Source organism: Scylla paramamosain, chromosome 46 (assembly GCF_035594125.1).
Source record: "Scylla paramamosain isolate STU-SP2022 chromosome 46, ASM3559412v1, whole genome shotgun sequence".
Lineage (NCBI taxonomy): Eukaryota > Metazoa > Arthropoda > Malacostraca > Decapoda > Portunidae > Scylla > Scylla paramamosain.
In genome coordinates, this window is record NC_087196.1 from 3143318 (window position 1) to 3156889 (window position 13572).

Sequence of the window (13572 nt, forward strand, 5' to 3'; positions counted from 1 at the left end):
CTCACCTAAGTTGAACACAACACACCTCCATCTTTATCAAACCTCCTTGGATAGAAATAAAAAAGCATAAATAAAAGATAGGACACAAGGCTAAAATATATCTAATGTTTAATAATTTGTTTTTTGTCATTGTTGTAACTCTTGTAAGTGATATAGAGGACATAGCAAAGGTGCCATAAATTAAATTCTCAGGCTCAGTAATCAGAATAGGACAAGAAGTAATGGGTTCAAGCTTGAGATGCCCCTGAAAACCTCAAACTTTCAGTGATAAAAACCTGTGAAAGGAAGATTTGGGATATGAGTGTAAAATATCTCAGAATGTGGCTCCCTCCCAAATCAATTTTTTTTCTTGTAACCTTCTCTGATATTGTATGTGTGTCTGTGAGTAAAATTTTCCAAAATCCATTCCCCCTACCAATTATTTTACCCTTTCTGTAACCTTTTTTAATCTCGTGTGTGTGTGTGTGTGTGTGTGTGTGTGTGTGTGTGTGTGTGTGTGTGTGTGTGTGTGTGTGTGTGTATGTGTGGCAGCTCAGGCAGGGAGATGGTGTGTGGTGTCCCTAGAGTCAGTGTCTGCAGAAGTTTCCATTCGTGGCTTTGTGGCTCAAGTGACAGCCAACATGGTGTACTGCAACACTGCCAAACACCCACTGCAGGTATGGTATTGTGTTAGGTGTTGTTGTATGACTCTCTCTCTCTCTCTCTCTCTCTCTCTCTCTCTCTCTCTCTCTCTCTCTCTCTCTCTCTCTCTCTCTCTCTCTCTCTCTCTCTCTCTCTCTCTCTCTCTCTCTCTCTCTCTCTCTCTCATTGTATAGGGAAGAAAATTAGACATTAATTATCTTAATAATAATAATAATAATGAGGAGGAGGATATAAACTCAGGAGGAGAAAAAAAGAAAATAAATAAGAATTAGTAAACAAAAAAAATGAACAAATAGGAGTGATAAATAGGAGAGCCTCTTCTTTCCTCCTGCCTCTCTGTATTTATGTCATTCTTTCCCTACTGACAGGTATACCTTAACTCCTGGACAGGTGCAGGTTAGTAATAACAATAATAAATAAGGAGGACATAAACATAAAATAAGGAGAAAAGATGGCATTTCATCATGAGAGAAGTCTTTTTCTTCCTCCTTGCTTTCTTTGTTTAATTATAACACTATAACAATGAAAAAAGTCATAAGAATAAAACCTTGAAAACCACTTTGGTTTTGTTGTGACCTACCATTTTTCTTTTTTTATTGTTTCAATAAAAAAAATTTCTAAAGAGATTCAAGGTAGTATAATACATTATAAAAGGATGCTGTATTTTAGTTTGTTTTCTTGTATTTTCTAGTTTCTTGTCAATGCACATTCAGTTACTTTAAGAGAAACACGAAGATTTTTGTTTCATTCTAGATCACATCAATTAAAAGGTACATGAATGCCTTATTTATGCAGATTTGAAAGATATAGCCATTCTTAGTGGATTGCAAACTGGCCATACAAAGTACATGTGTTTCCTATGCAAGTGAGATAGCTGGACAAAATCAGAACATTACCCCCGATTGGAATGGCCACCAAGAGGTACAGGGACATAAATGTTTCACAATGTTGTTAACAAACCAAATGCAGAAAAGGAGAATATCATTTTGCCACCACTGTATATAAAACTGGGCTTGATGAAACAGTTAGTCAAAGCAATCAAGCATGATAAACCAGCATTCCTACACCTCAAGAAGAAATTTTAAAAAGATAAGTGATACAAGAGGCATATTTGTGGAACCACAAATTTGTGAACTCATGCATGAGAATGAATCTCAAGCAACAATGGATGAAAATGAGTCAGCAACTTGATGGGCATTTAAGGGTGTGTGTAGAGGTCTTCCTGGAAAGCAAAAACAGACACAGTATGATGTTTTAGTAGATGAACTTATCAAAAGCAACCAACATCTAGGTTGTAACTACATTTTCTGCATTCACTTTTTCCTGCAGAATGCAGGAGCTGTCACCAATGAACAAGGAGAGAGGTTTCATCAGGATATAGTGAGAATGGAGAGTAGGTACACAGATGAATGGAGCCCAGCCATGTTAGCTGATTTTTCCTGGAATCTGATGCATGACAATTTATTTATTTATTTATTTATTTATTTATTTATTTATTTAATTATTTTTTTTTATGTAGGAGGAACACTGGCCAAGGACAACAAAAATCCAATAAAAAAAAAAAGCCCATTGAGATGCCAGTCCCAGAACAGGGTCCAAAACAATAGTCAAATATTGAAGGATAAATGTCTTGAAACCTCCCTCTTGAAGGAATTCAAGTAATAGGAAGGTGGAAATACAGAAGCAGGCAGGGAGTTCCAGAGTTTACCAGAGAAAAAAATGAATGTTTGAGAATACTGGTTAACTCTTGCATTTGAGAGGTGGACTGAATAAGGGTAAGAGAAAGAAGAAAGTCTGTGCGAGGCTGCAGGAGGAGGGGAGGCATGCAGTTAGCAAGACCAGAAGAGCAATTAACATGAAAATAGTGGTAGAAGATAGCTAGAGATGCCACATTGAGACGATGAGAAAGAGGCTGAAGACAGTCAGTTAGAGGAGAGGAGTTGATGAGATGAAAAACTTTTGATTCCACCCTGCCTAGAAGAGTGGTATGAGTGGAACCCCCCAGATATGTGAAGCATACTCCATACATGGACAGATAAGGCCCTTGTACAGAGTTAACAGCTGGGGGGTGAGAAACACTGGCAGAGATGTCTCAGAACGCCTAACTTCATAGAAGCTGTTTTAACTAGAAATAAGATGTAAAGTTTCCAATTCAGATTATAAGTAAAGGACAGACCGAGGATGTTCAGTGTAGAAGAGGAGGACAGTTGAGTGTCATTGAAGAGGGGACAGTTGTCTGGAAGGTTATGTTGAGTTGATAGATGGAGGAATTGAGTTTTTGAGGCATTGAACAATACCAAGTTTGCTCTGCCCCAACCAGAAATTTTAGAAAGATCAGAAGTCAGCTGATCTGTGGCTTCCTGGTGTGAAATGTTTACTTCTTGAAGGATTGGACATCTATGAAAAGACATGGAAAAGTGCTGGGTGGTATCATCAGCATAGGAGTGGATAGGACAAGAAGTTTGGTCCAGAAGGTCATTGATGAATAATAAGAGAGTGGGTGACAGGGCAGAACCCTGAGGAACACCACTGTTAATAGATTTTGGAGAAGAACAGTGACTGTCTACCACAGCAGCAATAGAATGGTCAGAAAAGATGTTTGAGATGAAGTTACAGAGAGAAGGATAGAAGCTGTAGGAGGGTAGTTTAGAAATCAAAGCTTTATGGCAGATTCTATCAAAAGCTTTTGGTATGTCCAAGGCAACAGCAAAAGTTTCACCAAAATCTCTAAAAGAAGATGACCAAGACTCAGTAAGGAAAGCCAGAAGATCACCAGTAGAGCGGTCTTGATGGAACCCATACTGGTGATCAGATTGAAGGTGGTGAAGTTATATATGTTTAAGAATCTTCCTGTTAAGGAGAGATTCAAAAACTTAAATTAAAGCAATCAGATGGTAGTTTGATGGATTAGAATGGTCACCCTTTTTAGGAGCACACTAAATGTAAGCAAACTTCCAGCAAGAAGGAAAGATAGATGTCGACAGAGAGTTGAAAGAGTTTGACAAGGTAAGGTGCAAGCACAGAGGCACAGTTTCGGAGAACAATAATAGGTACCCCATCAGGTCCATAAGCCTTCCAAGGGTTTAAGCCAGCAAGGGCATGCAAAACATCATTGCAAAGAATTTTTAATAGGTAGCATGAACTAGTCAGAGGGTGGAGGAGGGGGAGGAACAAGCCCTGAATTGTCCAAGGTAGAGTTTTTAGCAAAGGTTTGAGTGAAGAGTTCAGCTTTAGAGATAGATGTGATAGCAGTGGTGCCATCTGGTTGAAGTAAAGGAAGGAAAGAAGAAGTAAAGTTATTGGAGACATTTTTGGCTAGATGTCAGAAGTCATGAAGGGAGTTAGATCTTGAAAGATTTTGACTCTTCCTATTAATGAAGGAGTTTTTGGCTAATTGCAGAACAGACTTGGCATGGTTCCAGGCAGAAATGTAAAGTGCATGAGATTTTGGTGATGAAAGCTTAAGTATGGCCACCCCTGTCATGTATAGCACAAGAACAGGCTGTGTTAAACCAAGATTTGGAAGGTTTAGGTCAAGAAAAAGAGTGAGGAATGTATGCCTCCATGCCAGACACTGTCATCTCTGTTATGCATTCGGCACACAGAGTTGGGTCTCTGATATGGAACCATTAGTCATTCCAAGGAAAATCAGCAAATACCTCATCAGGTCCCCCCAACTAGCAGAGGCAAAACACCAGAGGCACCTCCGCTTAGGGGGATCCTGAGGAGGGATTGCAGTGATAGAACAAGATATAGATATGAGATTGTGATCAGAGGAGCCCAACAGAGAAGAGAGGGTGACAGCATAAGCAGAAAGATTAAAGGTTAGGAAAAGGTCAAGAATGTTGGGTGTATCTTAAAGATGGTCAGGAATACGAGTAGGGTGTTGCACCGATTGCTCTAGGTCATGGAGCAAAGCTCCTGGTTAGTTCACCAGGATGGTCAGTGATGGGAGAGGAAAGCCAAAGCTGGTGGTGAACATTGGAGTCTCCAAGAATGGAGATTTTCACAAAAGGGAAGAGAGAATGTGTTTCACTTTGGAAGTTAAGTAGTCAAAAAATTTCTTATGGTCAGAAGAATTAGGTGAGAGGTATACAGCACAGATAAATTTAGTATGAGAGTGACTCTGTAGTCATAGCCAGATGGTGGAAAACTCAAAAGATTCAAGAGCGTGGGCACAAGAGCAGGTTAAGTCGTTGTGCATATAAATGCGACATCCAGCTTTGGATTGAAAATGAGGATAGAGAAAGTAGGAGGAAACAGAAAAGGGGCTACTGTCAGTTGCCTATGACATCTGTGTTTCATTGAGGAAAAGAAGATGAGGTTTAGAAGGAGTGGTGTTCTACAGATTGAAAATTAGATCTAAGACTGAATGTTGCAAAAGTTAATGAAGAAAAAGTTGAGGGGATGTCAAGACACTTAGGGTCATTATCATAAGAGCAGTCCAACCTGGGGACATTTGTGGTCCCCTCCCCAAATGGGGACTCTGAGGCTGGTGCAGGAGTTGCCATAGTTTTTAATTTTGAGTGAAGCATGTGTGTATAATTAGGTGCTTGTAGCTTTTTGTGGAGGAAGAGAGTTGTCTTTAGAGGGCAGGCTGTGGCTGCCCCCTTGTGTTGTGAGAAACACAGGGAAAAGTTCAATGAGGTCACAGCTGGGTTTAATGTTAAGTTCACAGCACCCTCTGATCCAGTGATTTAGACCTCACTGGGAGTAATTATTGTTTCAGCAGGTGCCTACTACCTCCTCCTCCTATATCACATAAACGGCAAATAAAATACTAATAAGAACACAAATTCATGCTGAATTTATAGTTTTGTGTTAATTATGCTAGGATACTTAAAGTTCAATATATATTGGATCAATTTCTTATAAAAACAATAACTTAGAATGTTATCTCACTTTTCTCATAATAATTGCATATTTCTGATAAAAAAGTGTAGAAGGATATTACATATAGCTGAGATATGTCTGAGGTGTATGCTTGTCAGATTTAAAATTAGCAACCTAGAAATGATAATAAAAATATAGACTGAAATTTTTTTTCTCATTAGGAGCTTAAATCTTTTCCTTCCTCCTCCCTTTCTTAATTTAATCACTTCCTTCACTAGCATAACACTAAGAAGCAGGAGGAAAAAAAAAATAAAATAAAAATAATAGCATTTCACAATTAGGGGGACCTCTTTCCTCTTGTGTTTTTATATTCATCTCTTTCTTTCCCTCCTGCCTGGTGCCCATCCCTTGTGTAGGTGCGGGCAGTGTTGCCTGTGGAGGAGGGTGCCGCTGTGTACCACTGTGAAGCACGACTGGATGGCAGAACCATTGTGACTCACTGCATGGAGAAGAACAAGGTATTATACTTGTTTCCTCTATGCTCATATGTATATATATATATATATATATATATATATGTGTGTGTGTGTGTGTGTGTGTGTGTGTGTGTGTTAGCTTTTTTTTGGGGGGTAACATTCGGGCTTTTTTTTTTTTAATCTAATCTCTGTTAATTTATTTGCTCACTGGTTTACTTGACTTATGACAATAATCTCTTCTGCTTTGGAAGCAAAAAATGGTCAGATGGAAAGACTATTCTCTAAAACTCAAAGAATAAATAAAAAACGTCCTTGAAAATAGCAGTAAAATGTGTCTAAATAATGTGTTTTACATTATAGTGTATAGCAAAGTGTTTATCATTGCAAACATACCAGTAAAGTCACAAGAAAATTATATATTTTGTACTCATTCAAATGATGGGGGCTGTGGTCCAGCAGGATCATACATGCTTTGGGGCTGAGGGGTCCTCAGGCGTGCAGGTTCGAATCCTGGCCACAGTATTAGGATAGGAAGGGCATCCACTCAGAGTAATAGTTCCCAAATGCCAAATCAAAGTCCTTCATTAGGACATTAGAAAGCACTGTTCTAGCCCTGATAGACCAGGGAGACCAGACAAAAAAAAAAATCTAAATGATGAGTTGGTATGAATGTTTAGCACTGGGACTACCATGTGTTGTGTAGACTTAACAGCTTCTTGCAGCTTCCTTTTTTTTTTTTTTTTTTTTAATGCTGAGTACCATGCCACCACACAGGCAAAGAAGATTTATGAGGAGGCAGTGAGTGCAGGGAAGACAGCCATCATGACACAAGAACACCCTGATTCCAGTGACATCCTCACACTTAACCTGGGCAACTTTCCTGCTGGTATGTGATGGTGGTGGTGTGTGGTGGTGTATGTGGTGGTTGTGTGTAGTTGTGTATGTGGCTGTGTTTGGTGTGTGTTGTGTGTCTAGTGTGTGGTTGTGATGGTGTTTGACTGTTGGTGTGGGTTTGTGTGTTTGTGGTTGTATGTTGTGTATGGTTCTGTGTGGTGTGTGATTGAGTGTGGTGGTGGTTGTGATAGAGAGAGAGAGAGAGAGAGAGAGAGAGAGAGAGAGAGAGAGAGAGAGAGAGAGAGAGAGAGAGAGAGAGTGTGTTAAATATAGTTTTCTAAGGTACAGAATTATTTATAGGGTGAGTGAGTAGTCTTTTACTTTGTGTAATTCATTTGTGCTTAAATGACTTGCTAGGAGGTTACTGAAATCACATTTCTGGAAATTACACTCATTAATATTCAACAATCAGAGCAGCATCACACATGACCCAATGTATGTAGCCAACACAAACCAAGGCTAATAATTAACCCAGCCATTCCAGGCATGACCTTACCCATATTTAAAAATGATAATTGCAAATATAACTTTTTTTCATTATGTTTTTTTAATAAGAAAAATTAACTCTGTCCATCAGGGCATTTTCTTCCACACTCACAAAGAAAAAATGTAAGAAATACAAGGGATGAATGTTTTTTTTTCTATGATCAATATCCCTGTGATAATAAGACAAGCATAATGTCTCAGGTTCAAGATACACACTCATTTGACACAGCTTCAAACATAATCTATCATAACTTTACCAACCCAAATCAAACCTAATCCAACCCACCACTGTTTTCATGAATTCTCTATTGTTTTATGCTGCCTTTGTTTTGACCTGCGATCACAGATCAACACATTTTTTCATACTTCTTCTACCTCCCTTGGAACACCTTCATGTGCACACAAAGCTGCAGTAATATAATTTTCCTCTTCTTCACCTCCTGCAGTAACATAAACATTTCAGCACTAAAAAAGTTGGGCTTTCTAGCACATTTGGCTTTCAGTGGTTCCATGCTTGAAGGTGTGTATTCAAGTGGTCCAGGCCCATTGCCCAGGCAATTGTTTATATTTCCCACCAAACCGATTCATATCGTGCACGCTGATTGAAGTGAACGAGGTGCAGCTAAGAACATCTTAGTTACACAGGTCTAAGAAGCCATTTAAGAATGCTTCATAAGTGGTCTTCTTAGCTCAGTGTAGCTAAGGTGTTCGTAGGGCCCTGATAAGGTGTTGCTATGAATGTCTTTGAGAATGTGGCCCCAGTGCCTCAGAATTAAGAACCAATCAAGCCACAGCAGACAGCACAATGCCCACAGCCATGGGTCCATGAGGTCAGGCAGTGACTCTCAAACACTCATGGGGGAGGGTGCCACACAGAAATTTGTCAGTTTATTAACTTTTTTTCTTAACAAGTGTCCGAAAGTTGATATATGTATTGCATGATATTCTACAACCTTAATTCTATCTGACATGTAAATATTAACCTCGGGAGAAGATGCTAAGGTTATCTCCACATCATCGAAAAAATAGTAGCATTGCAAGGATTCATATCATCCTGCCTCACCCTTCCTTACCTTGCCTACAAAAATAAGTGTCAAAAAGCATTGTAAATATAAGAGTAATTAGTGTAGCATGAAAATGTTTCCTTTGATTCATCCTTTACCTCACCATTCCTCACTCTTCCTCACCCTGCCTCACCCTGGCTAGAAAAACATGTCCAAAAATATTGTAGGCATAAGAAAGATTAGTGTAGCATTGGAAGAATTACTGCCTTCTTTTCCTCATTCGGTCTCACTCTGCTTTACCCTGACTCTTTACCCTGGCTGCAAAGATTAGTGTTTTAAATTTTACCTTAAATGATTATAAGAAAACTTACCATAGGATTGGAAGGAATAATATTACTGCCTCACCCTTTCTCACCATTCCTCACCTTTCTTCACCTTTCCTCATCCTTCCACACTGCCTCACCCTGCCTCAGTCCTCCTCACCCTTTCTCAACCTGCCTAATGCTTCCTCACCCTTTCTCACCTTGCCTCATCTTTTCTCACTTTCTCACCCTTCCTCACCTTTCCTCATCCCTCCTCATTCTTCCTCATCCTACCTCACCCTTTCTCACCTTGCCTCACCTTTTCTCACCCTTCCTCATCCTGCCTCACCCTTTCTCAACATTCTTCATCCTTCCTCATCCTGCCTCACCTTACCTTACTCTTCCTCACCCTTCCTCATCCTCTCTCCTCCTTCCTCACCCTTCCTCACCCTTTCTCATCCTACCTCATCCTTCCTCACCTTGCCTCACTGTTTCTCACCCTTCTTCACTTTTTTCACCTTTCCTCTTCCTTCCTCATCCTGCCTCACTTTTTCTCACCCTTCCTCACCTTTCCTCACCCTTCCTCATCCTTCCTCACCCTCGCCTTGCTTTACCCTGGCCTGTTCTGCAGGGACAAGAGCTGAGGTCACCCTGCGTCTGGTGATGGAGTTGAGGGTGCAGACAGATGGTGGCATAAGCTTTGTCTTGCCCACAGTGCTCAACCCTCGCTACACCCCTCCTGACCACCCTAGGATACAAGGTAGGTCAGGCCAGGTACAGGTCAGTTTAGGAGTGGACAGTGGATTTGAAATGCACAAAAACACTTGCAATTGTTATTTCGAATTACCTAATAGATTCTGGGGAGGTCTCTTCAAAACATCACTAAGAAAAGTTTTTGTAGTTTTCAGATTCTTAATATAGATTTCAAAATGCATTAAAACACATCAAGTTATTTTTCTGTTACCTAATAGATTCTGGGAATGTCTCACTATAACATCATTGAGAAAAATTTTATTAAGATGCCCATAATATAGATTTCAAAATGCACTAAAATACATCCATTTCTTATTTTTCACTACCTAATAGAATCTCATTAGTAAAACACCATCAAGGAAAATTTCTTTAGTTGTTGGATTCTTAAGATGTCCATAATAGATTAGAAAATATACTAAAACATACAAGAAACCTATTACTAAAGATTCAGATTCTTAAAACATCTATAATAGTTTTTTTTAACCCTTTCCTTCCGGCAATCGTATATATACGATTGCAAAAATGCGTCCATAGCGACGGCGATCATACCGGTAATCAAGAATTTTCGCGCCTCAATTTTGAGGTCCAAGTGTGGTTTCTCGAGTCAGATGGTGTGAGTGGAAGTGTCTGGCATGTTTCCACATGTAGTGTTATTACTAGCTCTGGAAATTTAGTGGTAACTAAGCTATTTTCCCTTTCTCCGGGCGACACTTGGCAGCCCCAGCGACCCGCCGGGTGGAAAGCACTCGCTGGGTGGAAAGCACCATGATAAGTGTGAAGAGACATCTTGATAAGAGCCAAGGATCTCAGATCATAACTCACCATGGAGCAGGACACAACATATGTATTTAGCAGTGCTTCTGAGTTTGAAGACAGTGACAGTGAATATTTAGAAGAAGAAGCTGAAGAAAGCGAAGACATTAGTGAGGACTCGGAAAATGATTTACAGGATCCACCTGTTTTATCAGAACAGAGAGATGATACCTATCATTCTTTCATGTTAATTTTTTCATTATCTTCGATTTTATAATAAAATGGTAGAAGGTAACTTGTCAGAGAGAGAGAGAGAGAAAGAGAGAGAATGTTATTTGCCTGAAACTTGATGTGAAAAGGGATGAAATCTCTCTCTCTCTCTCTCTCTCTCTCTCTCTCTCTCTCTCTCTCTCTCTCTCTCTCTCTCTCTCTCTCTCTCTCTCTCTCTCTCTCTCTCTCTCTCTCTCTCTCTCTCTCTCTCTCTCTCTCTCTCTCTCTCTCTCTCTCTCTCTCTCTCTCTCTCTCTCTCTCTCTCTCTCTCTCTCTCATTGGAAGTGTACAATTTCCCCTCCAAGATGAGAGAGAGAGAGAGAGAGAGAGAGAGAGAGAGAGAGAGAGAGAGAGAGAGAGAGAGAGAGAGAGAGCGAGCGAGAGAGAGTGTGTGTGCGCACGGCGTCATCGCTCTCCGGGCCGTTTCTGGATGACGGATCACACAGCGGGAGGAGGAGAAATCCTTTATAAGGCATAAACTCAACTTTGAGAGGTCACATCGAGCTACAAAGTATATCATTGTATTCAGAATAACAAAGAGAAAATAATTATTAATATTCAAACAATTTTCTGACAATTTCTAGGTTTACCATTTTTAGCCGTCATACAAAACGGGGAAAATAATTTAAGCGCCGGAAGGAAAGGGTTAAATGCACCAAAACATAGAAGAAAAATAACCTACTTAGAAGATATCCTTGACATAGATTAAAAAACAATTTAATTGCTAAAGATTCATGTTCTGAAGTACTACTAAAGGTTTAGATTCTTAAGATGTTCATACTATTGATTTTAAGGTGCACTAAAACAATGAGAAAAAAAATAATCCATTTTAAATATGAACATATTATGGACTTCAAAATGATAAAAAATGCACACACACAAAAAAAATAGCCATTTCATTTCACTCAGCACTAAAGATTTACTGTTTTTTCCACCTCCACCACTACCACCAGAGGAACTCCTCTCCAGAGGGTTGTTTGGGAAAGTTTGGGACCAGGAAAAACATGAGGTACATGTGTCGCAGCCTTACTCCATCAAGGTGAAGGCCCAAGTGTGCGGCAGTCACCAAATAGCTCGAGTTGTTTCCCACACTGACCCACTAAGTGTGACCCTGGCTGATGATGCAATGTCTGCCCAGGTTTGTGTGTGTTTATTTACCTAGTTGTACTTTATGGGATAAGAGCTATGCTCATGCTGTCACATCTCCATATCTTTTAACATCCAATATAGCCTTGAATCCATGTGCACTTCTTGCATTTACTATCTCCTTATGCAGACTATTCTATACATCAATACTTCTATATGCAAAACTATACCTCTTGATGTCTCTTCTACAAACACACTTCTTCAATCTGTTTCCATGTCCTTTATTATCTTGTGTATCCAAAACCATGAAGTCACATTGGTCCACCTCCTCCACTTTCTCATACACTTTATATATTGCAATCAAGTCTCCTCTTTCTCTCCTTCGTTCCATCCAATACTGGTGGTTATAACCTTACTGATCTCTCTCCATTTTTTTTTTTTTTTTATGTAGGAAGGACACTGGCCAAGGGCAACAAAAATCTAATAAAAAAATGCCAACTGAAATGCCAGCCCCGTAAAAGGGTCAAAGCAGTGGTCAAAAATTGGTGGATAAGTGTCTTGAAACCTCCCTCTTGAAGGAATTCAAGTCATAGGAAGGTGGAAATACAGAAGCAGGAAGGGAGTTCCAGAGTTTACCAGAGAAAGGGATGAATGATTGAGAATACTGGTTAACTCTTGCATTAGAGAGGTGGACAGAATAGGGGTGAGAGAAAGAAGAAAGTCTTGTGTAGCGGGGCCGCGGAAGGAGGGGAGGCATGCAGTTAGCAAGATCGGAAGAGCAGTTAGCACGAAAATAGTGGTAGAAGACAGCTAGATATGCAACATTGCGGCGGTGAGAGAGAGGCTGAAGACAGTCAGTTAGAGGAGAGGAGTTGATGAGACGAAAAGCTTTTCATTCCACCCTGTCTAGAAGAGCAGTATGAGTGGAACCGCCCGAGACATGTGAAGCATACTCCATACATGGACGGATAAGGCCCTTGTACAGAGTTAGCAGCTGGAGGGGTGAGAAAAACTGGCGAAGACGTCTCAGAACACCTAACTTCATAGAAGCTGTTTTAGCTAGAGATGAGATGTGAAGTTTCCAGTTCAGATTACAAGTAAAGGACAGACCGAGGATGTTCAGTGTAGAAGAGGGGGACAGTTGAGTGTCATTGAAGAAGAGGGGATAGTTGTCTGGAAGGTTGTGTCGAGTTGATAGATGAAGGAATTTAGTTTTTTGAGGCATTGAACAATACCAAGTTTGCTCTTCCCCAATCAGAAATTTTAGAAAGATCAGAAGTCAGGCGTTCTGTGGCTTCCCTGCGTGATATGTTTACCTCCTGAAGGGTTGGATGTCTATGAAAAGACGTGGAAAAGTGCAGGGTGGTATCATCAGCGTAGGAGTGGATAGGACAAGAAGTTTAGTTTAGAAGATCATTAATGAATAATAAGAAGAGACTGGGTGACAGGACAGAACCCTGAGGAACACCTGTTAATAGATTTAGGAGAAGAACAGTGACCATCTACCACAGCAGCAATAGAACAGTCAGAAAGGAAACTTGAGATGAAGTTGCAGAGAGAAGGATAGAAACCGTAGGAGGGTAGTTTGGAAATCAAAGCTTTGTGCCAGACTCTATCAAAAGCTTTTGATATGTCCAAGGCAACAGCAAAAGTTTCACCAAAATCTCTAAAAGAGGATGACCAAGACTCAGTAAGGAAAGCCAGAAGATCACCAGTAGAGCGGTCTTGACGGAACCCATACTGGCGATCAGATAGAAGGTTGTGAAGTGATAGATGTTTAAGAATCTTCCTGTTGCGGATAGATTCAAAAACTTTAGATAGTCAGGAAATTAAAGCAATAGGACGGTAGTTTGAGGGATTAGGACAGTCACCCTTTTTAGGAACAGGTTGAATGTAGGCAAACTTCCAGCCAGAAGGAAAGGTAGATGTTGACAGACAGAGCTGAAAGAGTTTGACTAGGCAAGGTGCAAGCACAGAGGCACAGTTTCGGAGAATAATAGGAGGGACCCCATCAGGTCCATAAGCCTTCCGAGGGTTTAGGCCAGCGAGGGCATGGAAAACATCATTGCGAAG

The 13572-nt window shown here is 40.2% G+C and overlaps 1 protein-coding gene across 9 annotated transcripts in view; it reads left to right on the forward strand.

Moving 5' to 3' along the window:
* The window catches only part of LOC135094621 (von Willebrand factor A domain-containing protein 5A-like), a 176448-nt gene that overhangs the window by 37845 nt on the left and 125031 nt on the right, over positions 1 to 13572 (forward strand). For 7 of the 9 annotated variants that reach the window (XM_063994871.1, XM_063994872.1, XM_063994874.1 and 4 more), the window contains exons 3-7: positions 532 to 656; positions 5892 to 5993; positions 6726 to 6837; positions 9269 to 9397; positions 11367 to 11551. In XM_063994871.1, the coding sequence (XP_063850941.1) occupies positions 532 to 656; positions 5892 to 5993; positions 6726 to 6837; positions 9269 to 9397; positions 11367 to 11551 (653 nt within the window). The remainder of the gene's footprint in view (positions 1 to 531; positions 657 to 5891; positions 5994 to 6725; positions 6838 to 9268; positions 9398 to 11366; positions 11552 to 13572) is intronic. The other 2 variants (XM_063994876.1, XM_063994877.1) reach the window with 1 other exon arrangement.